The sequence below is a fragment of the Eutrigla gurnardus genome (genome assembly GCF_963514095.1).
Source record: "Eutrigla gurnardus genome assembly, chromosome: 3".
Lineage (NCBI taxonomy): Eukaryota > Metazoa > Chordata > Actinopteri > Perciformes > Triglidae > Eutrigla > Eutrigla gurnardus.
The window spans coordinates 15227299-15254836 of NC_139917.1; the positions used below are offsets into that span (position 1 = coordinate 15227299).

General features: G+C 42.4%; 1 protein-coding gene across 2 annotated transcripts in view; it reads left to right on the forward strand.

Annotated features, from left to right (window-relative positions):
- prkcaa (protein kinase C, alpha, a) overlaps positions 1–26423 on the forward strand; it is a 137967-nt gene extending 111544 nt beyond the window's left edge. For both annotated transcript variants that reach the window (XM_084006021.1, XM_084006020.1), the window contains 4 exons: positions 1530–1610; positions 3096–3203; positions 9434–9574; positions 21636–26423. In XM_084006021.1, coding sequence (XP_083862147.1) covers positions 1530–1610; positions 3096–3203; positions 9434–9574; positions 21636–21800 — 495 coding nt within the window. In that variant the 3' untranslated portion in view covers positions 21801–26423. The remainder of the gene's footprint in view (positions 1–1529; positions 1611–3095; positions 3204–9433; positions 9575–21635) is intronic.
- Positions 26424–27538: the final 1115 nt, after the last annotated feature.

Consider the following 27538-nt stretch of genomic DNA (forward strand, 5'->3'; position numbering starts at 1 on the left):
TTAAACAAAGGTAACCTCATATAAAATAACTTTACTCATAGATTATGAGCATGATAAGGTTGTTGCTTATAATATGGCATTATTAATGTGTTAGACTGAAGATTTGAAGTGCTGCTCTGCCAAAAGCATGCCGTCTGCTGAGCATGGTCCTTATAATTTGACTAGCCTTAAATGCAAGCCTAGAACAACTACTGGCCATAAATGATCATTTTATCATTTGCTGAAAATATCTGTTTTCACGAGATGAACTTGACCTCTAGAACGTCTCATCTTGTAATAGGCGTTCCTCATTAGTTCGATATTAAGACTTTTATTTTTGCAGTGGCAGCTTAACTTTATTAACAGTTGGAAAAACCTTGTTAAAAGACAGGATTTGTATGTGACTAATTCTAAATCTATAGAATTGAATTGACCAAGGTTTGTATTGACCAATCAAAAATGAAACGAGCTGATGGTTAATCAGCTCAGGAAAGAGCACCATCAGTACTCAGAACCTGAACCTGAACAGAACAAAGTCTGAGTGACGAGAAAAGCTCTTTCAAAACACTTGCCAGGAAGAGTTGTGTTCACATTGGCTTCACTGTTGTTGACTCCCAACTTGAACTGGTTTTGTTGTTGTTTTTGTGGAAAAGTGGGAACTGTGTTTTTCAGCTTCAGCTGCATTTGTAGCTATGAGGTGCTCTCATTCTGTGAAATGATAATAAATTATAACGCACTTTTCATTTGGTACAAATTGCAAAGTGATTTTATACGGAGTTTGAATTAATTCAACAGTATTTTCAAAGGTGCGGTCAAACTCCATGCATGTTAGCATAGCATAGCATTTTAAGGCAGAGTTGGAACATTTTAACAACTTTTCATGTTGCATTGAGTTTACCTTTATTATTCAGAATCCATACAATATCACAATCATTTAGATTTGCATAAAATGAGACAAGCAAAGAAAGATTTAGTACCATGCCAGGAAGAGGCCCATACTGTCCTGTCATGGATTTACTGAAGAGTCACATGAGGAGTACGGTTTTTGCTCTTTGCTCATACCGAATGTGATGTGAACATCCAGATGAAGGTTATAACTTATAAAATAATATGGGAGATTTGTTGTGTGGTGGAATCTAATAATACTACATTATGTAGAAGGAGCACATTATGAATGAATAATGTTCTACATCTTTGCCATCTAATGAAATGTACTTTCAGTGCAGACAGTGGTAACAGAATAATGGATACATGGTGAAACTTGCCATGGATAAATAATGTACAGACATATTTATAGGATATGTGACCTGCTGCATATTGAATCCACTGATCCAAAGTGATCATGTGTGTGTTGCGTTCTAGTTCAAGTGGGTTGAAGGTAGCTGGGCTATATGGGCTTTATATACAGTATATTACCTACAATGGCCTGAAGTCGCTGTTGTAGATGCATAATTGTAGATACAGTAATTATGGATTCCAAACGTCTTTGTCATGACTGACACAAGATGTTTGAATTAGGCTGAGTTTTTCTTTTCTTCCTCCCTCCACAGATCATTGCATATCAGCCATATGGACGCTCTGTAGACTGGTGGGCATATGGAGTTCTGCTCTATGAGATGCTGGCAGGACAGGTGAGTGTGCACACACATATACAAACATAGTACTACTTATGCAGTATTTATGTACGTATGCCTGCTTTATGTACAACTTTACTCAGGTTGCTCACAGATGGCCATACCCACTTTATTCCGACATTCAAGAACCCCCCCCCCCCCCCCCCCCAACACTCCACACAATCCCTTTTAGTGTAGTCAGCGGAGTTTACAGGTTTGAACAGACTTTGTTTGCACTGCCTCGTCTCTATGACTATGATTGTAATTATTAATCTGCATACTGTTGGCTGGAAGCCTACCAGGGCTCTGTAGTCCCGCCCCTCACTTATGCTTGATGTAGACTAGAAGCCCGAGGCTACATTAACCATTACTAGCATAACTGAGTCTCTGACCAAACTGATGCCTCTCAGGTTGTGTTGGGGGTAACGCTGCCTGACTTTGAGTAAGAAGAAGAATACACGTAATAAAAAAACCACCAACTCTGGTTCTGCTGTATTGATTTGTATCCTTATTTAAACGGTTGGTTGTGAATCCATCAATGTTAAAGGAATACAATGCTAAATTGGTGGAGAACTCTTCTGATAAAAACAAAATAAAACCTACTATATTTTCAATGTAATCATTTTTTGGAGTATATAAATTGAGTTTTTGAGGGGGCTGGGCCCAAATAGGCAGGAGAAACACAAAAAGGTCAACTCAGGTTGCAACACATTTTTAGCTTGGCAAACTTTCTCAGCCAGCATGCAACTCTGCAACCACACACATAATAATAATAATGTTAAAAAAAAATGTACATATCCTCTTTATGGAACATTGAGAAATGTCCAACATTTCTTTAATAAAACATGTTTCCAAGACTCAGCACTAAGTAACATCCTTTCCAGAAAGCCAGAAAATACATGCAAAAGCAAGCTCCTCTACTACTCCTCTACGTGACATGAAGATGGATATGTTTTTCATTCCCAAATGAACTCACAGTTGTTAGAAAAGTATGTGTCTACCTATTCAGACCTTCCCTTCCTCTATCCCTCCTTGCCCTGTGTGAAATCAGGTAAAGAGGGCATGACGCAGACAGGCTATCAGTGGAGTGGAAATGACGAATAATTCATTTTATGGACTGTCAAAACACCCACATTATGGTTACTGATGATAACCACCCAGCGAGCAGGGGAAAAAGCTGGGTCATCCACTCCATTTGTCCTGCAAGGTCTTCCTGTGAAACTTGTTCGCACAAACTCTGCACTGTTTCTTGTTGTTTTCTCTTTTTCATGTCAGTTGTTTTTGAGCCTCCCATCTTTATTCGTTAGGGAATACAGTTTTCCCCAAAATTTCGTCAAGTAGAGCGGGTAGGAATGACCAAAAACAATGGATCCCTATGGTATTACGCTTAACTTTTAGCAGTAAAACGTCATCAAGAGATGACAGTAACGACTTGTCTGTCCACTGTGTGATAATGGATGAAACGCCACCAACACTCTCCCTATATTCTCCCTCCATCCCCAGCCTCCATTTGATGGCGAGGATGAAGATGAGTTGTTCCAGTCCATTATGGAGCACAACGTGTCCTACCCCAAGTCCCTGTCCAAAGAAGCTGTCTCCATCTGCAAAGGGGTGAGTGGACATTCTTTGCTATGAGTGAAAGATATTTTGCCATTATAAACCAGTTTTTGTGGTGAAGAATACTCCATAAACATGATCAAGTGATATTCTTATAAGGTAAACATTGTAGCTGCTGTCAGTGGGGACATTTTTTTTCTCTTGTTTTCTTTTTTTTTTTTAGATATCCCAGGATATTTAGGGAGATATAGCAGGTCTACATTAAGGAAATAATGTATTTTCAGTGATTGGATGACGAGCACTTCTGTTCTGTTTCTTGTCAATGTATCATGAATGCCCCACATCTCTTTTTGTTTGTGGTTATAAAGTTTCATGAGGCTAAGATTATCTTAGAGGTCAACTCATTTGATACAATGACATAACTTTTTTTTTTTTTTTGATGGTCCCACTGTGAAAAAAATGTGAAATGGCTACTATGGGGATCAACATCATCATACATGAATACAATTGAACTGATTAAATTCCCAAGAGTCTCAGCTTTCCTGCCATAGCTACTTAATGCAATCCCAAGATTGACCAGCGACCCCAGTATGCAGAAATATTCCAATACACCATTCTAGTATTGGCAAAAATAACAAATTATTTTTGCCCAAAACTGGGATTAGTATAAAGTGGGCGTGTTTACAAAGGGGACACATAGAACCCATTTTCATTCACATATCCTATGGTGAGAAGTCAAGCGACACCTTCAAAAACCTCCTTGTCCTGTTTAACTGGGACTGTTTCCCCCTGAAGCTTTCCCCACCTGGGTTGAAAATCCTGTAAATTCTGAAAATCCTGACTCAGTGTCTTTCACGCTCCCCAATGAAGCCAAAAATAATTATTCTTGTAAGAGGGCTACAACCCCTTCCTGCACAGGCTGCATCACAGACTGCTGGAAGGCTTTTCTTAGCCTCCTGGAGTCACACTCCTAAGGTATGGGAAGTCCAGCCCCATTTGCTGTAAAAAGGAAGTGTCAGCTTTTTAAAATTCTGTCCGGAAACTGGTCTACAAGTTCCCTCTCCTCTTCCCACTCAGTTCTCATTCTCCTGTCTGGGACATTTACATTATTAAAGCGTTGAAGGGAAAAACATCATCTAACATGCTATCATCCAACATTCCTCTTTGAAACTTCTGCAAAGTTGCTCTGCTGAACGAGCTCTGCGTTTTAAAAATGACGCAAAAGACGACAACATTCCAGCTGCACAATAGAACAAATATAGACAATTGTGTATAAGTATGTGAATTTTTACAGTCAAACTGTACACTCTGTACAATATTTATATTTATAGCACTCAAAGTGGATGTATATAAGACATTTCATACAATCTTGCCAAAAACAAAATTAAGCACACTAAGCTGTCTTCCCTCTTAGTTGTGGCTGAGTGGCAATGCAGGTAGTTCTGTTACCTGTTAGCAACTAGCCAAACACGCCATCCAAAACACTTAAAGTGAGTGCACTCAGCTGTGTTATCCCTAGCGGCCTCTACCAGCTGGGGACCGGTTAAAAATAGTAAGTGAGGAGTCAGTAGGCAGTCAATGGCCGTATAAAAAGTTTTTTGGGGAATGTGTGAATCACTGCAACCATGAGAGGTCTGTGAGCATGCAGCCATAACTGGCCACCCCCAAAAAAAAGTTTGCTGCAGCAGAATGTAAGTTTGGCCGTGGACAGACGCAGGGATTCACACTCACTCACTCACAAAGTAATGCTTTTTCCATCCCAAGGCTTCAGTTTGTCTCCTTTATAAAAGACAAGGTAAATATGATATCAGCACCTATTGGCTGTTGGTTTGATAATTATTTAGCCTATGAGTGCAGCGGCTAATATATTTGGTGATATATTTTGCCTTCTTGGCTCTCCACACGGATTGTTTGGCTTCAGATAGTAAAGTGTTGTCCTATTGCCGATATCTGTTTGTAGAGATTGCAGTATATATAGTTGTCACATTCAAAATACAGTGTATGGTTTGGCCTTTATTGTTTTGACCGGCCTTGTTGGTGACGGGTTATCAATACATTAGACTGCTCTCCTCTGATGTGTAAATGAGATGCCGTTTTCGCTACAGTGGGTTTCTGGATCTCCAGAGATGGAGGGAACCAACACAGTGGGTCAGTGCAAGTCAAGCAGGCAAATAGTAACTGTTTGTCTCATTTTATGGCAAATAAAGGAGGAAGGGACGTAGGAAAACATAAAAAAAAAAAAAACTCTTTGTGTTTCCATTTATTTTAGGACACTTAAGGGATTCACTGAAATGCAGTGAGTCTGCTCCACGTCATTGCTTCACCGAATAAACAACGAGGCTAACATGATGTGATGGAATAGTGCACACACTCACTTACCTTCACTTCATCCTGTTTGTATGACATTCATTAGCACTTTGTATGTGCCAATGAATCCTCAGAGGCACACAGAAATACGACGATGTCATTGCATGGTCATCCTACATAAAGGGGGGGCTAGTGTACTTTAAATATGGATGAATTTTGGACTGGCTGTCACAGTCATATGACATGAGGTTCGTCTGAGGACCATTTGAATCAATAAAAAATGAGAATAACTTTGGACACGCTCTCCTCTCCATGTGATTCACGTTGGGAGCAGCGGAGTCCACTCAGTTCCTGGCAGCGGTGCTTCTCGTCCTGGAAGATACAATAACACAGAATCAACGACATAAAGATTATAAAGCGTGTGTAAATAAACTTTGCTTTTCCTTAAACCTCCAGAAGTACTCACAGGACTTACACAAAAGCATTTGTGTCTGTGTGTGCATGCCGGGGAATTTGATAGTGAAAGTGAGGGGGTTTTTTTCTGTCCAGAGGCAGCGCAAATTCAATGAGCTGTGCAATAACACGCTTTGTCTCCTTCTCCCTTCCTCTACTCCACTTGTTTCTCTTTGCCTCCCTCTTTCATTTTCTTCCTCCTTCATTTTTTTAGCTGTGGGTGTCCACATGCATCCTTTTAATGGATACATAGTGTTTGCCAGCAGCCCGACACACGAAGGAGAGAGAAAGGGAGAGATGGGAAGAAAAAAAACAGAAAACAAGAGAAGTGAGAAAGCAGAGTGGTTAGAGGGAGATGAGAAGGAGGATGCTAATACAGCCGTGGATAATACTAGACGGGGACCACGAGAGTAATTCAGTGAAAACGACGCAATCTGTTGTATGTAAACATAAGTGCGCTGCTGCAGTTTTGCTGTCCAAATATAGATAGTCTCTATTTTTAGCAAGCATGTGTGTACTGTACAATTCATTACATTTGAAATAGGTCACCATGCGGATACACATTCATCTAAGTAATAGGATGCTTCCTACTGTAAAGGCCGCCCATATGAATGCTCTTGCAGTTGATTATAGTTACTGGAAGAGAATTAGAGGTGGACAGATATACGTTGAAAAAGATGAATGTAAATTGTGATGCAGAGGTGAATGATGGTGGAGATTTCAACATTCAGTTGAATGATTCTCTGGAGCTCTGTGGCAAAGGCATCCATTTATTGTCTTTGATGAGATGTTTGGCTCAGTAATTGGGTTCGAAAGAATGATGGTGTGTGTGTGTGTGTATGTGTGTGTGTGTGTGTGTGTGTGTGTGTGTGTGTGTGTTTTGGAAGCTGACATTCTCTAGAGTTCTCAACAGAAACAGCGGGGTAACTTTGTTTGTAGCTTTTGTACACACTTTGTGAACACCTTCTGCTGACAGTTCAAGAATGCTGGAGCCGCTGAGGTTTGAGTGCTAACAGTTTCGCACTTTTGCACACAGGATGATCAAATGCTCTGCATGAAATGTCGACACCACATTTGAACAGTTTTTTTTTCTTTTTCGGGAGACTATTAACACTTATGGAAAATATTTCAAGTTGTCAGGTTCAAAACACGTGTTTGATTGACGTGGCGACAGTGAGTCAGCTTCAAGGACAAGGTGTGTCATTTTAATGGTGACAGCAGGATGCTTTCCCGTCGTTGTCGACAGTCGTGTGAACAGACAGACAGCTGCAAATGACTTTTTCTTCCTCGTCAACAGCTGATGTGCTCTGCTAGTTCAGATGAGGCCCAGCTCGCGGCCTGTTTGTCGAAGGGGCTTGCTGTAGCGGGCCTGCAAACATCCTGCAAGTAGACGTTCAACACTGGAAGCATAGCATGTCATCTAATATTGTCGCTTCTCTTAAATTATATTGTACTCCAAAATGTTAAACAGTAGAAAAGCTGGCAGCACAATGATGCATTTGTGTTCATTTTTTCACAATTTAAAGTTCTAAATCTGAGATATGTTGCTTCTAGTGGCCTCTTTGGCGGTAGATGTAACTGCAGGTGAGTCAGCAGTAATGAAATGTACCTGCTGCGCTGGTCAAACACTTTAGACTAGAAGTAGCCTGACTCAGCAGTTGGAAGTTACCGATTTCCGATTACAATGAAACGCAGCATACGCTTCCATGAGTAGCTCCACCTGTGCAGACCAACCGCTGCTGACTGACAAAAAACCTCACTTATTTTGAATGGAATGGGAATGTCGCCACAGACACGGAGATCCTATTTCTGGGCAAAGCAGCAAGTAGAAGCACTTTCGTGAGTGAGTCACATGATCAATCACCATTGTTTTAACTCACTCACTTTGATAGATAGTCACTTAAAAGACAATTACATTGATGAAAATGTTACAGAGTACAACTTTATTTGAGTGGAATTTATTTAGATTTAGACAGTGGAATAGATGGCACGAATACAACAAAATAAACAACACCTACTGCATGGTGTAATACAGTGCCAGGACCTGAATACATAGATTTCGGTTCTGTTGTAAAAATATAGCAGGACTGTACACTTTAGAGAGAGAGAGAGAGAGAGAGAGAGAGAGAGAATGATTGCAGAGCTAGTATGATTGAAAGCTTGAATTTCATATGCAGTTGTTTTTTCTTCTTCCATGCATTAGAAAAAGTGACTAAAAAGTAAGCTACTCTGCTGCAAGCATCAATGTTAGTGATTTGGCTTTTGAGCGTGGTCTACATAATCACCGTAAGGACACCATAATTGGATAAATCTCCTCATCTAACTCGGCAAGAAAGTGACCCAAAATCTAAAATACTCATTCAAAATAGCAAATGATGTCATCACAAAACAAATATTACATTTGCTACGGTTTAGTTATGAAACCTGACTGACAGAAACAATCCAACATGAACAGCATGATTTCTAAACATGTCATATAATTCAGGAGAACTGCCAAGGTAACTGATTTAACTGTCTGGCTTACTTATAAAACATAGGCTGCATGGAAGCCAACCTATTCAAGCGTTCAGACTAGATCAGTCAAACAAAGTGCCATTTCCATTTGAATCTCCAGTGCATGAACAAGTATTTTTGTCCTTGGACTCTTGTTAATGCAAGAATGTTGATGTAAATAATAGAACTGGTGTGTTTCCATATATACGCTCAGGAAAAACAAGCAGCCAATCAGCAATCACATTCCATCAGTAGGAATTGTTTCATTGCATTTAAAATAGGCCTGTTTTTTTCCTCCTCCAGTCCAACTCCTGTTCTATTAATGCAATCAGCACGAATGCATAGGCACTTCAACTGTAAGCCAACAAGCATGCAGTCATCTTATGGTAACTGGTTATACCAGTAAGCTCCTGCATAATTTAATAAGGTCAGATTTTGTTGTTGGTTTGTGTTTCCTGTGAGCGCGTTTGTTATTATCTTGGTTGGCTTTTAACAAAGCACAAACTGTGTCCTCACGATGTCGGGGCTGCAATTGGAAGTGGCAGCAGTGCTCTAAAGGCAGGACCAGCAGAGGCACAGAGAAAAAAATACAATTATATCACTCTTTTTCAGACCCATCTGCTTAGCTGTCACTTACTGACCCAGAAAAGAGGTGGGATCACATTGCAAAACACATCGGTGAAAGAACACAGACGTGGGAGAAAAACAAAGTGAGGGGTTTTCCTGATGCAATAACGCCGACCACTTTTGAGAGAGATGAATCTAGATGCAAAGTGTTTTTCTGTGATCTGCCAGATTAAAATCTGCATAACTGTATTCTGTGCCCTGTGTGACTGAAAGTGAATTTACTTACGAAAGGGAAGAAAAGAAAAAAAAAACCTTTGCTTTTTCTTTAAAGTTGTGGAAACCAGCGTGACGTGAATCAATCCTTCCACACCGTCGGAGGAATCACCACCGTGATGCTGAATGGCAATTTGACATCTATTTTTTTCTAACTCCATGTCCTCCTTTTTCCTCCTTACTATGAGCAGCTGATGACCAAACACCCATCCAAGCGTCTGGGCTGTGGCCCTGAGGGAGAGAGGGACATCAGAGAACACGCCTTCTTCAGACGTATCGACTGGGAACGCCTCCAGAACAGAGAGATCCAGCCGCCCTTCAAACCCAAAGTGGTAAGTACGGTGCACAAACAAACAGCAGGAAACAAACATACCTGGCGTTTCATTTCCACTTCAGACTGGAATTAAGTGTGATTCTGCTTGGTATGATTACTGTAACCAAAGTCAAGATGGTTAGTAGCCTCTCTGCGTGAGTTTAACCTTCATTAAAATAAGGCTTTACCATTACACGTGTTCCTGACACAAAGGCTATGTAGCTCTACTTTCATATGTGTGCTTGATACAAAATGCCAGTAGAGAGACATTTTCCTGAGATGTAATTTCCTTCCCTACAGCTGTTGAGTATTGTTGGTGACTTGCCATGCATCACAGCTGTAGGAGAGGGGCCGCAGGGGGAGCATCACTCCACCTGTATATGCACATTTTCAATTTGCTCGAGAAATGACTTGATGAGAAATTTTGTTGAAATATCATAAAAGAAACTTTTGACGCTTGGCTGAAGTGGAAGGTTGGTGTATCGAAGTAGCAAATAAATCATGATGTACTTGATGAATGTGACTGAAACATTCACTGAGCCTTCATGAATACATCGAACAGTATGTAAATCAAGCACAAAGTCATATTTATACCACATATCCTGCATCGTTTTTCCGTTGTGGTATTATTCCTCCCTCTTCTTTTGCAATGGTTTGATGGAACTGGACTGGAGAATGAGCGCCACCGGCTCGATGCAGCCAGCTTCCAATATTCTAATTTTGGTTGGACTGACTACTTTCCATCCAGCAACATCTACATCCACAAAAGCACCCAAAGGCCACCGCCACTCGCACTTGACTGCACCAAATGAGCACACTTTGTTTCTCCCTGCCGTCGGTCCTGGTGTATTGGTTCCTTCTATGGCTTTACCAAGGTTGTGTTTCCTTGGGCTTTTCACTCATCATCTGACATTTTTAGAAAGAAGAACAGTCCTATCTGCTTATTTTGTGCCATCCAACAACCTCACTTTGTGCCGCAAAGCAATCAACAACCTTTCCTCAAATTCAACACAATGTTAAATGCTGCTCTTGTCTATACTATTTTCATTTCGTATTAATGTGGTAATGGCTAATTGATGTGAAATTTAATTGAATGCATCAACACAACAAGTAAACCAATACAACTGTCTCAACCGTGTCCATCTAAACACACAAGTACAAATGTGCTCATCACAACAGGACAACTCTGTTCTAGCAAGACATTTAATCCCCTCATAACTCCCTTGGGGAGAATGTGTTCTTGGCTGTTTATTTACCAACTGGAGCTTTACCTCAGCCTTCAGTCAGATTTGTCAGGGAAGTTTATTAGTCAAAACTTCTCCAGTTAAGGTCCTTAAGTAAGGGGAACAGTGTTTGCTTTTTTGGTTTTCCTAAGTACTCTCCTTGATCCTCTCTTAAGATACTTAAGTATTGACTGCAGGATGGATTTATAGTCACAGACGATGAAACTTTAAACAACTTGCACATACAATATTAGGTATTCAGTCTGCGTTGTGATACTAAACAGTGTTCAAATAAAACAGTTGCTGTGAAAGTGAAGCAATCCAGATGAAGCTAGTTGCAAGTTATATAATGTGTTACACACCAACCTTTTGGAATATCAGTGAGTTGATACAATTACATTTACTCAAAGTAATATTTGCTTCTTTACATCTTTGTGATTGATGGACTGTAAAGGCTTGAATAAGCTTATAACCTAAACTGCTCATGCACACATAGAGATAATCCTTATATATACACACATGCCAAATTTTCGGTGGGTCCAGTTGCTTTCCTCAAGGTCTCCATTATCCAATCTCATTTAGTGGACTTCAATTTATCACTCTAGGAAATCCTTTTTTTTTTTTTTTTGATATTGTAAAACCTGCCATAAATGTTCAGGTGCCGAAGCAAATGATGGAATATTATTTGAAGTTTTAATGTACACAATTTATTGCAGTGAAAGCAAACTCCTGTTACCTTCTTTCTGTCTTGTTTTACACACACACACACACACACACAGTTGAGGCATTCTGTGAGTAGAGCTAGTTGTAACATTTAGTCTTGTCTAGGTAGCTTGTTGTTTAAATGCTTGTGAAGCTGTTCATACTGTGTGGGCAATTACCTAGTGTCAGCCAGCTCAGCTGTAGTCAATAGACTTGATTGGAGGGAGGGGCTTAACCTGCATGAGGTTAACCAAGCACTTAAGAGCTTGTCACTACAGCGTCAGCTGCAGTGTCAAGACAGCCAAACGAAGACAGCTGAACAAAGACAAGGGGGTCGATCTGCGGGAGTCCAGAGAGGAAGTCCATTGAGGTAGGCATAACATCTCAACCACCACCCATCGCAGAAATGTGTCCTATCCCAGTCAGGACATCAAACCAGAGAAGATTTCGCCAGAGACCCATTGGTCGAGGCTGTAATCCATCCAAAATCTGCTACCCACCATTCTCCAGGTACAGAACTTGGAAGTACTAGGGGGGCCATGGAACTGGCAGTCTGCAGTCAAGAAGGCGGACACCATTTCAGTGTATGCCTCCCTGCAAACTCTCCACTTCCTGGCCCTTACGGAGACCTGGATCACCCCAGAAAACACTGCCACTCCAGCTGCCCTCTCAACTGCCTACTCGTTTTCACACTCCCCAAGACGAACAGGTCGAGGAGGAGGAACTGGACTCCTCATCTCACCCAGGTGGTCCTTCCAGGTCCTTCCCTTGGACCACCTACCCCGATCTGCACTTGAAGTCCACGCCGTCTCTGTCACCCTTCCTTTCAAGCTCAACATCATAGTGATCTATCACCCACCCGGTCCTCTCCGTGACTTTTTAAATGAGAGATGGATGCCATCATGTCATGCACTTGTTACGTCTAACCGTGCCACCACCTGCTCCCTTGACCTGATTCCCTCCTCTCTTCTCCAAGACATCTCACACGACATCTTGCCATTCCTCACCACCCTGATCAACTCCTCCCTCACCTCAGGTGTCATTCCAGCGGCTTTTAAGATGGCTACAGTGAAGTCCCTCCTAAAAAAACCCACCGTAGACGCTGCTGACATCCAAAACTACAGACCTGTATCTCTTCTTTTATTCCTCTCTTAAACCCTGGAACGTGCCGCCTACAACCAATTGTCATCCTATCTCTCACAAACAAACCTCCTTGACCCTAATCAATCAGGATTCAGGACTGCTCACTCCACTGAGACGGCCCTCCTCACAGTGACCGAGTCCCTGCGAGACGCCAGAGCCTCATCCCTCATCCTCCGTTCTCATTCTCCTCGACCTATCTGCTGCATTTGACACAGTCAACCACCAAATCCTCCTCCTGGCTGAACTTGGCATCACTGACTGGATGAAATGGCTCTATGTCCAAACCCTGTTCTCTGGACACAGGTGTCCCTCAAGGCTCAGTATTAGGACCGCTTCTGTTCTCATTATACACCAGATCACTAGGCTGTGTAATCAAGGATTAATCACATGGATTCTCTTACCATCGTTACGCAGATGACACCCAGCTTTTCCTCTCTTTTCCCCCGTCCTCCGACACTCACATTGCAACTCGCATCTCGGACTGTCTGGCAGACATCTCTGTCTGGACAACTGCGCATCACCTCAAGCTTAACCTGAATAAAACCAAACTCCTCTTCATCCCGTGGAAAGACTGCCCTCGCATGGACCTGTAGGTCACTGTCGAGGGCATCACAGGGTATTGCCGTCGTCAACTGCAAGGAACCTGGGTGTAATCCTCGATGACCAACTATCCTGTACCCCCAACATCACTGCTGTGGCCCGATCCTGCAGATTTGCCCTTTACAATATCCGCAGGATTAGGACTTTCCTCACAAAGGATGCAACGCAACTCCTGGTCCAAGCACTGGTCATCTCCCGCCTTGACTACTGCAACTCTCTCCTGGCTGGACTCCCGGCCTCTGCGTCTAAACCATTGCAGCGTATCCAGAACGCTGCAGCATGCCTTGTCTTAAATCTACCCAAATTCTCACATGTGACCCCCCTCCTCCGTGACCTCCACTGGCTCCCTGTTGCAGCACACATCCAATTCAAGACGATGGCACTGGCCTTCAAGGCCATCAATGGGACGGCATCCATCTACCTTCAAACACTGGTCAAATCACATGCCCGACGCAAGCACTTCGCTCCTCTACTTCAGCTGGCCGGCTGGTACCACCATCGCTGAAATCAAACAAATGTCGCTCAGCAAAGTCCAGACTCTTCTCTGTTCTGGTCCTCAGTGGTGGAACGAACTCCCGACCAATGTCAGGACAGCAGAGTCATTTGCCATCTTCCGAAAAAGGCTCAAGACTCACCTGTTCAGACTTCACCTCGACTCTGCATAGCATGACCCACTAACTACACCCCCCCCCCCCCCAAATATAGCACTTCCATGTTCTTACCTATAGCACTTTGATCATAGCACTGTTGTTCTTAAGGTATGTTTGCTGAACAGCTACTACTTTACTCAGACGAGGACCTTTTTTAGCTCTTGTAAATGTAAATGTATTGTGTTGCTACAGCTTCTAAACCAAACATGTTTCTGGACATTGTTTTAACATATTTTCTTTCACAAGCTGGGTTGTAAAACACACTTCAACACACACACACACACACACACACAGACACACACACACACATTAAAACAAAAAAAAAGGCGGCAATGACTAAACCGACCAAACCGGCTGCTCACGTAGCAGCGGCTGAGAGGCGGCGAGGTGCTCAGCTGTGTCTGTGCTGGTAGTTCCGCTTTACCAAACACACCATCATAAAAAATAAGTGTGTGTTATCACTAGAAAAAAAAAGCAGATTTCAAACCAATGAAGTGATATCTCACTTTGGTAGAGAATTTAATTTTCCGCCGACATATTGTATAGTCTCACTTTAAGGAAACGTGTCCTTGCTTTTGCTGGTGCATCAACATTTTGATGTATTGTTATTACATGCACCACCATTTACCAAGACATTATGGTCGCCTTTAATGTACAACATTCATTCCCTATACATGCTCTACCTGTGCATGGTGGGTCGAGAAGCAGTTCACAGCAAGAACAGGTCGCTGTGCAGTCGCTTATCTGAGGCTTGTGTGAGGCAAAGTATCATGTAAATCACTGTTGCTGCATTAGCATCACACAAACACCACACCTCTCTCAGCACATACGCGTCAATGGCACTCCGGTGTGTTTTGCAGGTATATAGTAAATGACCCTGGTTATTTACTAGATATGCAATATGTTATTGCAGTCGGTCTCATCATAGGAAGGTGACTTAATACAGGATATATTCATATTGTGTTGAGAAAGCTGATGCAATCTGACTGCATTCAAAGTAATATCCCCATTAAATGATTCTGACAGTGCCGGGGATGTATGTGAAGAATGTATGACACCAGGAAGACAAAATTAGTGTAGAGTAAGGACTGCACCAGCATTATGTGCCTTCATAAAACAGTATCGTCTGCAGTGAATAAATTGGGGGTTTGCTCAATAAGTAGAATCGTGCGGAATCTAACACGGTCGTGACATGAGACTCTTGTGTAGTCAAAACACAGCTGGAGGCGTAGGCTCCTTATGGCATGCGCTATATGGGCCGTAAGTAATTTCAAAGCCTCTCATCTGAATGCATAGTTAATGTAACACACATTTATTATGAATGCATATCTCACAGTGCTCATATTTTGCTGCACAGCACGGAGCAGTTTTGAAATCCCTTGAGATTACACATGATCATGTAGCACACGGACACTTTCTCACTGTATATAATATATATATATATATATATATATATATATATGTGTGTGTGTGTGGGTGTGTGTGTGTAGGTGTGTCTGTTGCACATTCACTTTAAATATTGTAGTTCTCTTCTGTTTCACCCCTCAAGGGCTCCAGTTCCTCTAATAAGGTGAATCCTGACCTCTTTGTCCGTGTAGTCTCCCGCTGAGTGGATGTGCCGGGTGCCCTGGAAATGCTGCGTGTGCTTTGTGTGTGTGTATGTGTGAGTACATGTACGTATGTGACTGGGAAGGTGACAGAAAGTGAAGGTTAACACGGATCTAGAAAAAGCAGAGGAGGAAGATTTCCTTGCATGCACACCTCGCCTCTGTGTCTATTATGTGTGTGTGTGTGTGTGTGTGTGGGTGGGTGGGGGGGTTTGGGGGGGGGGGGGGGTGTAATCAATATTGGAGGGTGAAAGGGAAGCTTTTGTGCTTATGTATGTGTCCATGCTGAAGTTGGAGGCAGGTGGATGCATGCAAACATGCATGTGGTTCTGCAAATGCATGCTTGCATGGGTCTGTTTTTTGTTTTTTTTTCCGATGAACGATATGAGAGAGTAAGAAAACATTGTTGCTCGCTCTCTTTTACCACCATAACCTGCTCTATAATCATCCATCATGTCCATTTCACCATGCCATGTAATACAGCGTTTCCAGAGACCATTACCACCAAACGGCTGTCATTATACATCTCCCTCTCACCCATCACCAGGTCTAACCCTGCCTCTCTAATCCACTCCTCCTCCTCTTTCCTCTCTCCCATCCCCGTTCAATCTCCCTTCACCCGCCTGTGACATCTGTGGAATTGCAATCAATACACCGGCTGCACCCAGCTGGGACATTGACACCATCTGAATGTATTGGACCGGGGCTTCAGACAGCACGGTGGACACATTGTGTGTGTGTGTGTGTGTGTGTCAGGATGAGTGGCTCAGTTATTGTTGCTCCATATTCATAGCTCCCACTGTAGTCAGACGTCGATACTGCAGGTAACAAAACAAACACATAATGAAATGCCAGCCACAACCACTGAGGAGTGTCAGTATGAAATCCAGCTAAGTTCTTGATGGCCACGCCCACTTGTGGATGGCCGAACACCTTCAAGGCCGAAGGGAGCGGAGAAGGACGGAGGAAGTAGGTCAAACAGGAAGCTGCTGAGTGATAGTGATGGAAGCATTGAATGAAGGGAGGGCAAGAAAGAGTGGGAGGACTTAGTCACCGCACAGAAGTCCTGGAACAGCGTCCAAGCGAGCGATGGGCGCGCATGATGGGATACGTGGACACGCACTCGCACATACACACAGAAAGTGATGGCAATATGGATGAGTTGTGACTCACTGTGGCCGTGACAGAATGAGAAATAGAGGCACAGACTGTTGCAACTTGATTGAGCATGTCTGCCTCTTTGAAGCAGACATAAGAGGGAGCACTTTCAGTTTGTTTACGTCTATATTTTGTCTGTTAAATTATTCATTTCGTGAGTTGGGGTCATGACCATTTGGATTTCAGATCACATTTCCCATAAATGCTGAAGTAGAAGCAGATTTTGAATACATGTGGGTGAAAGGCCCAATGTGTTACCGCTTTGAGGTTTGCTTCCAAAGCCTGATTTGATATGAAATTATCATCTTGAAAATATTCTCCAGTGTGAACTTTCACAAAAGAAAGTCAAATTCTTTGGAACATTTGTACACAGTAGCCAAAGCACTAGTGGTCATTTGAGGTTCTGCTTGGTTCAGCTTTCTGCACCAGTAAGCCGTTGATGTGATTCACTGCACATTACGCATTCATCAAATAAGGCAGAAGAAAAGAAGAAAAAAAGTAGTAGATAATCCGAGACCATTTCTGTGTTTGTGTAATGACCTGAAATGTATCTCTTCTAAATTACTGCCTTCGTTACTTGCACTTATATGGAGAATCTTTGTTTCAGTTAAATGTTCATTAAACAATGTTCAGTTGTGATGATTGATGCCCAATGACGATAACAGGTAGCTTGTGATGCCAGCGACTTCAGGGTTGGGGGGGGGGAGGTCATACCCCTCAACTCTTATATGATAGGCGCTCATTTAACATCCTAAGTAGCTGAGTGTTGTTTTAATATGCTTGAGTGCAGAGCCGTGCACGTCTGTAATGTGTACAGAGAGAGAGAGAGATTAAAGATGAAGGGAAGTAGGTCAAAAACCCATGTAGGACACTATGTCACCGTGTAAGGGAGGATGAATCAACAGCATCATAGCTTTGGTCCCGATCCCGACCCATAAGGGTTGGCTGAATAACAATAACAAACTGGAGATGTAAGGACAGCCTTTTTTCCCCCAAAAAATCCCATAGGGCAGTGGTGCAGATTTTCAGAGCATGGTTCATAATTCTAATTTTCTCCTTTTGTTCTTGTCAAGATAATCTTTCTTGAGCCTCATTTATCTTATGAGAGCAGCTCTACTAAAAAAGTTCTGTTGAAGGTCCTGTATTAAGATTGTGACTTTCAGTACTCGGTACCTTGAAAACTGAACACAAGTCTCACATCCGTTATGCTTTCCTCTGAACGCTGGTAGGAATATTGCCTGAGAGCAGAAGAGCCCGGTTGTCAGGGGGAGTTAATGTTTTAGGGATGTGAAAAAGCACCATCTTGGTGCTGGCAAGTGTCCGTGGAGGTCTGAGCGGCACCTGGCGATTCCCCATCAGGTACCTGCTGTGTGGGGGAAGAGAGAGTACATTGAAAACACAACACACACACATCCTGAGGTGCCTTGTATCCACTCTGACAGGGCGCTAGTGGCTCGGACTGGACGTCGACTGTCAATGAGAATAGTCATGGGAGGACATGTTATAAAAAAACACGCTTTTTATGGTTTGATGTGTCCACTTCCATTAAATCACCTGACGTGTGTTGTCAGGCCTCGCCAATAAACAAAGGAAAACAAAAAGTAGAAATGTCCGTACCTTTTATACCACAGTGTGTTTGCTTGACAAACACAAGCAGACGTTCCTCGACACACCGAGACACACACGTAGATGCATAAAACACAAACGTACACACTTGTCTGTGAATGTGGGGCAGCCCAATGAGTCACAAGTTAGTCAAGAGTTACAAACCCAGGTCAGAGTTGGTCATGATGTCATGTAATAGAAATTAAATAAGGGTTGAAGAACGGATGTCTAATGGCATCTGTAAAAACGTCCTTTTCACACACTCTGCCTTAACATATCATCCGTGGAGGTGAGGGCTCAGCAGTGTGGATGGATCCCACTGGGGGGGGGTCAGGTCCTGTACTCAATCAAGACCCATGTGGGTCAAGTCAGTCAGTTACTGTGGACCCTGAAAGTGTGTTAAAGGCACTTATCGTCCAGAGACGGGACGGACGTTTCCATGTTGGAGATTTCTGACTGCTGGGTTGTTTTGAAGAAGTAAACACGACGGGTGAAGCAAAAGTCAGCGGACACCAAAAGGGTTTCGCTTCCAGCAGCGCCACATCAGAAAACAAAGTTAGAAATGCTTCTACTTGGCTTAACGAATAATGAGATAAATCTTGTCTTGTGTCATCTGTCCTGTTAGACGGATTTTGAGGCAAGATGATTCCTTTCACATTTTTTAAGTAGGTTATCCAGATTCAACAATGTGTCACATTCAAAACTGGAAAGGAATTAACCTTTAAGTCATGTTTTTGTCTGTAGAGTAGACTTTATCATGTAATTAGAAAGGTCTAAAAGTGGAATGTTTGGTGTATTATTGCCTTTGCAGTCACAACAACCCTTCGAGTTAAACGCTCCCATGTTTATTTCTCTATCAACAGTGCCAAAGGTTCTTTCTTTCTTTCTGTTCAAGCCCTGCATCGGAGCCTTTTGGGCGTTTGACTGCACTTATTCTCACAGCCAGCTGCAGAACAGTAGCTCCCAAGGGAACCCGGTTGCTTATTAAACGGTGCACTGGGTCTTACCGTGACGTATGTGTTTGGGCGTATGATGGTGTGTGTTTGCGAAAGCGTGCATCCATCGAGCTGAGCCCAGTGTGTAGGTGGACTAACTGATGAAGGAGAAGGATGTCTTCTGCAGCCTCTCTCTTTCCTACTTGCCCATTCGTTGTCTTGTAAGACAGCATTTAGAAGAGACAAGAAGAAGAGACATGCAGCAAGTAATGGATGTCCTCCGCTGTTCCCTAATGACATACTGCAGCTGACAACAGAGAAACTTCACCTAATCCATCCTTGTAGGTTTGCCAGTTGTGGACCCTCAGTCCTGATTTGAAATTTGTGTGATCAACAGAAGTCTTGATTCCTAAAGCCTTCCATTCACAAGAAGGAGTGTAGTATAAAGTGTAGTGCTGTTGCTGGCTTAGAATTGTATGATGCACTATTACTAGGAGATGTATTCTCCTTTAAAGGTACAGTGTGTAGGATTTGGCGGCATCTAGCAGTGAGGTGACAGATTGCAACCAGCTGAAACTTCTCCATTTGCCATGCGTGTAGGAAAACTGCGATAGTTGACGCAAAAACATTATTAGCCCTATCTACAGCTCAGTGTTTAGTTTGTGCGTTCTGGGCTACTGTAGGAATAAGGTGACCAGCTCAGTGAAGAGGACCTGCTACTTATGTACGTTAGATTAAAATGGGTCATTTTAAGGTAACAAAAACATGCTTCTTATTTTCACAAGAAAGGAAAAACATACTTATTTCTAAAATTGTCCTCATAAAAGCTCATCCTGAAAGGATATCTTGAGTGGCAGACGCAGCATCACCGCAAAGCGCCGTTAACGAGATTAGCTTGGAAGGAGATTAAACGGCTAGTGTTGGAAATGGTTATTTGACAAAAAAGCTTACATTACAGACATTGGTGTAGTTTTTTTTGAAGGATCTAATAATGTGCGTATTGCATGGTAATGCGTTACAAACGTAAGATGACTAAGTCTTGCGATATGTTCTTTTTCCTCTGGTCTGAGCGACGGTGACAAATAATGCAAATCTCACTTGTTTGTCACACAGTATGTATCGCACCTCTCCGTTTTAATGTGAGCCAACAAAATACTAACGGGCATCAGAAGGAGGAAAAACCTATGTGTGGTGTGAAACGATGCCAGGTCTCATTTAGCATTTAGATTGCCTCTCAACGGCTCTCAACATGGCTGGGCTGGCAGTACAACAGTACAAACTACAGCAGAAGTAGACAGAGGAACGGATAGTGGGCTCTTCTCTTCTGCTGCGTGGGTCGGGACGCCGAAATCAGCTGTAACCGCAGTCTGAGCACTGCTGTTAGCACACAGAGGGAGAGAAACTTAATTCTATTCACTCTTTACACAACAAATAGTTGTTTGCTGCTTAATTAATGCTCTGAATGTCTTTTTTGATCTAGAATACCCTGGTCATAATTTTGTGTGATTTTAGTCAGAGGGAATTTCATTACAGCAACAAAATGAGATGCACACCCACGTCTCCAAACATGCACACGACCTTCCTTTGCTCAGAAATATTCTTAAGTGCTGCTTCATCCACCATGCGACATGATCCGTTTCCACGTCTTTGATTGAATTTGGTCACGCTCTCGTCACGCAAAGGCGAAAGCACCTTTGATGTCTGTTGTTAAATGCTGACGGCCTGCCTCCCTCTTGTGAACACAACTAATTAACCCTTTTGTGACTTTGTCGCACCTTTTGTCGCTATTTTTGTTCAAGCAATCCTTTCATTCTTCTGTAAGATAATGAGTCTTGAGGGTCAAATGCACAAAGTTGTCTACGTGTCAATTCTGAGCCGAGATAACGCCGTCGCATCACGGCGGGTTGTGAGATCAGAGCAAACGCCGCGTGCCTCTTCGCAGAGGCCCCGACACGTGTTCCTCTCATGGAATCAGTCCTGGGCCTTGTTTACTTGAAGCCGCATCGCTGTTCCACAGCTGCGCCGATGTATTCAGAAGGGTACGACGCGATGATTCAGGTGAATGAGATGTAGAGCATGTAATCGGATGTCGGGAACCTTCTCCTGCAGCAGGCGAAGTGGGGGATCAGCTGTGAAATGTTCATTTAGATGTAGGCCGGGGGGGGGGGGTTGCTTGTCGTGTTGTCCCTGCACATTGTCTAGTCGCCCAGTGTGATTTTTACAGTGGTTGCTTTACGAGTAGTTGCTGTTCGATGATGTGCTTCTTGCAAATTCGTGAAAGGATGCGAGAATTTAAGCACAAATTCTGCCAAATGTCTCTCGCCTTCGTCGAATTGCAACGCGCGCACTTCCTGTGCCTCAGAGTTTTCATGGTCTGTCTTGTCGGTCAACTTGCACTCTTCATATTATTCTACTCATGTCTGAACTTTTCCCTCTTCCTGTCTCTCTCTTCTACAGTGCGGCAAAGCAGCGGAGAACTTTGACAAGTTCTTCACGCGCACTCAGCCCCAGCTCACACCGCCGGACGAGCTGGTCATCGCCAACATCGACCAGGCCGAGTTCGCAGGGTTCTCTTTCATCAACCCGCAGTTCATAAACCCGGTGCTCAGTAGCAGCCTATGAGAAGGACGGGGAGACCTCCCTGGAAACAAACCCTCCCTGCTCACTGCCACCCACTTAAAGCAACCGCCAACCTAACGTCTGACCACAACTTCATCAAGGCCCGCTATAAACCTTTTTGTGTATTAGTTTTATTCGTAAGCGGCACATTAGTTCTGTACAATATATTTGCCAGTTTATATTATAACGATTATATTGGTTCTCAGCCATCACAAGTAATCATTTCCTTCAGCTTAATGATAAGCATGTACTGTAGACAAGGATGTCCTTCCTTACTGCTGCAATTTGTACTGAAGGTTTACCGTAACTGGAGGCACTGAGACAGACGGATGTCAAGCTTTATTTATCTATGCCACTATGTGATGGAATTTAGAGAGTACATCAATCTATGCCTGTATATGATACGAGCAAGATAATAATATAAAGGGGCATTCAGCTAGAATAGCGTTTAAGGCATGGATTGACTTATTCTCAAAAAAGGTGTTCATTCTTACAAATCTCAAAATGGATGAACATTACGGGCCACCGATCCAGTTGGTGGGTCAATACAGATAATTATCACCATGCAGATATTATGTGATGACCTGAAAAATACTTCCACAAGGAAGTGGAGATACGACAGCCAAAATCCAACGGACGGGTGGTGCAGGCGTTGAAATAGCACCTTGTGATTCAATGTTTCCTGTATCATGTTTACAGTTTTCTTCCCTTTTGATTTCATGGCGATGGTAGAAACATTCTATTTTACTACAATTTGATTCTAGCCAGTCTCGACTTCCAGTGTGCGTAGCAAATCAACTGAAGTTGTGCAATTAGATAATATGCAGCTTGTAAAAAATGCAAATATGCGAGACGAGCAGGTATGAAAGTGTTTCGGGGGGTTGGTTCCCGTTTTGAACGTCTCTTGCTTCACTGTTATCGCCCTATTTAACCCGCTTGTGAAAGTAATAATTCACACCCCTGGCGCTGCAGATTGTAAACCTTTCCTTGTCAATCATTTTGTTGACCTATGTGGACACACAGTAATCAGTTTAGTATGTAGGCGCTGATAGACTATTCTTATATCTACCTTAGGAGGAAACAAAGTCAAAGCTTTCCATTTCCAGTTTGTCATGTTTTAACAGTGATCTTTGTCGACCACTGTCTTTGTCCCAATGCTACGCTCATAACTACAACACCTCCCATCATAAATGGCCATAAATGTCTCAACAGGAACAGGGAAGACATTTTTGGTAAATACAATACACCATGATATCTTTGTGTATTAACCATACAATGTTATACTGCCTACAGTTTAATGCCCTCAAGGGTAGATACAACACGTGTTGTCCTGGCAACAAACTCATCCTTCATCAGGAGTCAACGCAATCATTATTAGTTAAATCATTTGGTTTCTTTTGTGCATCTGTTTTCATTTCTGATGTCGTTATGAACAGATTTGTTTTTACTCCACTCTTCTTTTTTGATCTCATACCTATTATTCCATTAGATCAGATTAACATGTGAATGTGTCTACTATCAGCACATAACTACTTTGTAAATAATCAGTTATTTTAAAAGAGTATAGCAAGTTACGGTTTTTATATCAACACCTGAATGTGCTTTTATTATATTAATTATATAAACCGATATTTGTATGTGTAAAAAAAAAAAAAAAATTAAACAAGTAACCCAGTACAGATCATACTTTGTAACAGCTGGATGTCTTCAACAGAGTCCACATTTAGCAAGTTGTGAAATATGTCTGTTCCACTTGTTTTGGCAGATTTATCAATACTTTTTCTTTTTTCATATCCAATGATTTTGACTGAAAATTGTGTTGTTAATTGGATGCGTGTCTGGATGTTGACTGTCCCTCTGTACCTGCATGTTGTTGGTGGACATCATTCGTGCACGTGATCGGCTGAAGGCTGCATGCTACGAAGTGTAAAACCCCAAGAGTTACAGCGCAACCTCAACGTGATGTACTTAAGAGGGCGGAGTCACCCCTCGTAGTCCTGAACGCTTGTACCCGTTTCGTCCGTCTTGGAAAAACAATCGCCATAGATTGGATTTCTGTTGACGGTGAATGGTGACAGCTTTTTAAGGAGGGTGGGAAGTGTCAAACCTCAAGCCTATGGGAGGTGATCGTTTGATTCTCAGAAGATATATTGAAGGTGGAGTGTCACCTTTCAGCATTGTCCTAGATTGGCTAAACACGAACAGTCTGGTCCTCCAGAGTGCTGTTCATAAAGCAGATGCTTTGAGACGTGATTGCAGGATTTTGTAACTGTACTGCACACAAATCACACGTACAAGTTTCAATGAGTTATGCAACAGTAATGAAACACACAAGTCCTAATTTATAAACTGTGTGTGAAAGCAAGAGTGGGGAACAACGGTGATTTTGCCAAAAGAATGCAGATTGCTAAAGAACAGAGTTTATTACAGTTTCTAGATCTAAATGGATACTAATACTAAATGACTTTCCTGAGACGTAGTCCCTGGTGCTCTTTTCTGTAGAAGCTTGATATATGTACATTAGGGCCCCAGGTTCCTTTTGCCTTTACCGTTTTAGGGCCATGTGGAACAGTGAATCCAGATCTGCAGTGCTCGTTGCTAGACCAGTGGGACCACTCGCTCCTCAGTGTCTCATGAATGGGGGTTTATGTTGTAATCTTAATGTTGTGTTGTTGTCACTTTGTGAAATGTTTGTTCCTTTTTCCCCCTTTATTTTTTATTTTTTTGCTTTCGCCGTTTGTTGTTGCGGTCGGTGTTGTCGGTTTTTAATTTCTCTAGCTTCTGCTCAGAAATTCAGGAATGTTTCAAAGGATGTATCACATTAGAAAAACGATTGAACCGTTTGTAATATTTTCTCCGTGTTTTTTCTAAGCGTCGTGCTCTCCTAATGTGTTTCCTATAGTATATAACCTTTTTTGCATGTGCCAAACCTGGAAAAACACCAGAACCCGACAATAGCAGCGTTGCACTAGCTGTAGTCACGCGGATGATGTGTTCTGTCTGGCAGCTTCTCTCCCTGTGCAGGCTGAGAGCTGCCTGAAGACACACCTGCTGTACACATAACATATAGCATGCCGCCATGAGTGAACCAGTGCACATTCTGTCAGTAAGCTTTACGATGCCAGTCTCTTTGATAAACCACTATGATGATACACGGTACTAGATTCTCCTGCCTCCTAGCCTTTGGGCAGAATTGCAGAGCATTTGATTTAACATCCACAGTGAATTTCCCAGAAGTGATATTCCTTGAACGTACTCAGCGTTCACTCAGTCTTGCCCTTTGTCTGAGCCTACCTTGCACCTCCTGTGTGTGCTGACTGAATAGATCCATCCCTTTAATAGAACCTCTGATTGCTTGCCTTCCCGAAGTTGACACCGTTTTCAAAACGTCACAGTCAGTGTGGGCGTGACAACATAGATGACTTACTCTCCCCTTGTGTGCCTTTCCCAACTTGAACAACAAAAACATCTATAATCCATACCTTTATTCCACGTTCTGTATTTTTAATCTGCTGTCAAAAAAGTGTTATTTTAGTGCTTCATTTTGTTGACTGGCGCCAATAAGCTTTACAGGCATAAAACTACGACTTGACTCATCCTCTTGTGTCTGCCTGCTTTACCTTTACCTCCCTGTGCCTATTATGATGTAGTGAGCTAATTAATATCAACGATATCAAAGGATGATCCCCGGGAAGTGATGGAATAATGAACAGCTGATTGATGGGGGGGTTTAGTCAGACGAAGGAAGGAAAGATGATGATGGCATGATTGAAGGACGACCCCTGTGCCTCATCACATTGAACCGTCCCTCATTCGACGCCTCTTATACGCCCTCTTTCCCTTTACCTCCTTCCTCAGTGCCTGGGCCAAGTCAATCCATCACCTTATCGACAGCTTGCTCCTTCTTTCACCCTTTAAATCCCATCTGGTCAGGAAAGCAGTTGATTTTTCTTGTGCTGTTCACTCGTCGGCATCAGTTCCAACCCTTTTCCTCGCCGAACCATGGGAAAGAAGTTAGCCAAATGTATTTGGTGTTTTACTTTGTTTACATTCTATTTCATGTCCTCACCTTTTTTGTTGTTGTTATTTTAATTAATGAAGATGGCTGGAAGGTAATGAAGAAATCTTCTGATCTTAAATGGAAGGATTACAGGGAGAGGTCTGGTATGATATCTTGGGTTTTATTTTCTTTAAATCCTCCCTTTGCTTTAGGTGAATCTCGTGAAACGTCTTTCTTCGTCGTAGTTAGTCATTACTGTCCGCTGTGTCCTGTCGGCTGTGAGATGAGAGCGTTGAGGTGAGCTGCCATCTTTGGCCGTACAGAGCACAGCATCAATGATGTGCAGGAACGCCTTATCCCTTAACCCATGCAACAGCACCGTCTCTAACTCTCCTGTCTCTGTTCATTTATTATCTCACCCCTGTCCTTGTACATAAATGACTTACAGTAGATACCTACATAAACTGTAAAAGAAAGAATATATTGTATTTTGCAAATGGTGTTTGTTTGTTTTCTTCCCCTGTCAGCCTGAAACCTTTAAAATGAGTCTGAGCTACTTACCTTGTAATTGATTGTCATTTGTACCTAATGTATGATAATGCAATTAAAAAAAAAGGAAAATGAGATCCATACTTCCAGAATTGAGTGTTTATTTTTCATAGTTTTTTTGCCATTTGCCATTTGGCTTTCTGTGCTAAAAAGTTCGGTGCAGATGTTGTGTTTCCCCTCAGCTGGGAAAATATCATATTGATCACCTGTCTGTTTCCTCAAAAAAATTATTTTATTTATCGTATATCAACCATTGCTTAAGTAGAAATATTGCTATTAATAAAATGGATAGTTATTTCTTTTTGTCCCACATATAACGTGTACAACGAACCGAGCCTCCCCTGGCTTAACAGTATGTTGCACTAAACGTTCAGTAGCATGTTTTTACTCATACATGTCGATGCAGTGCCGTTTCCGTGGGTGTTTGAATGCATCATTATGATCATGTATGAATATGCGGGCATGTGAGAGTGTTTCTATGAGACACGTTTGCAGCGTTGTGGGTTTGTGTGTGCGTTCCAGACTCCTTCATTAGTTGGATGGGCGAACCCGAGCCCTGCTGAAGGCAGAGGGCTGTTAGTGATGGATGACAATACTGTAGCACTCACTGCTGTCAGGACGAGGAGCATCACAGCCTGGCTGCCTGACTGGCACGGCAAGGTCTACTATCTCACCTAAATCAGGCTGTGAGCACACCCGGGCTTTTCCTTTTATGCGACACGTGGAGCCCATTTATTTTTTAGGAGCTTAGAACTGTTGTCACCTCACCAAATATCTGCCACAACACACGGGTGAAGTGCAGTGCTTTCTTCAATGAATTATAGTGTATCATCTGCTGTAATTTTTTTTCATATATCATCCTGTGGTACTTATTTTCCAACTAGGATTAACAAGGACAAACAGGTGCATATGTTCATTTTAAACTGTAGTGTGCAATGAAAAGGAGAATAGATCAAAACAGTTTCCTGTTCTTACTGCTTTCCCCCATTATTTTATTGATCAATGAAAAGTTTTCCACTAATTTCTTCTGACCTTGACCTCTTCTCCCCTCTCTTGTTAATCACAAAACTCTCGCCACAATACAAATCCTCTGACTCAGCCCAACTCACCTGATAGCTTTCATCTATCTTACTGATTTTTTCTTCAACAAGGTTCCACAATTACTGCTCCTTGCTGGCAGGCGGCCAATGTC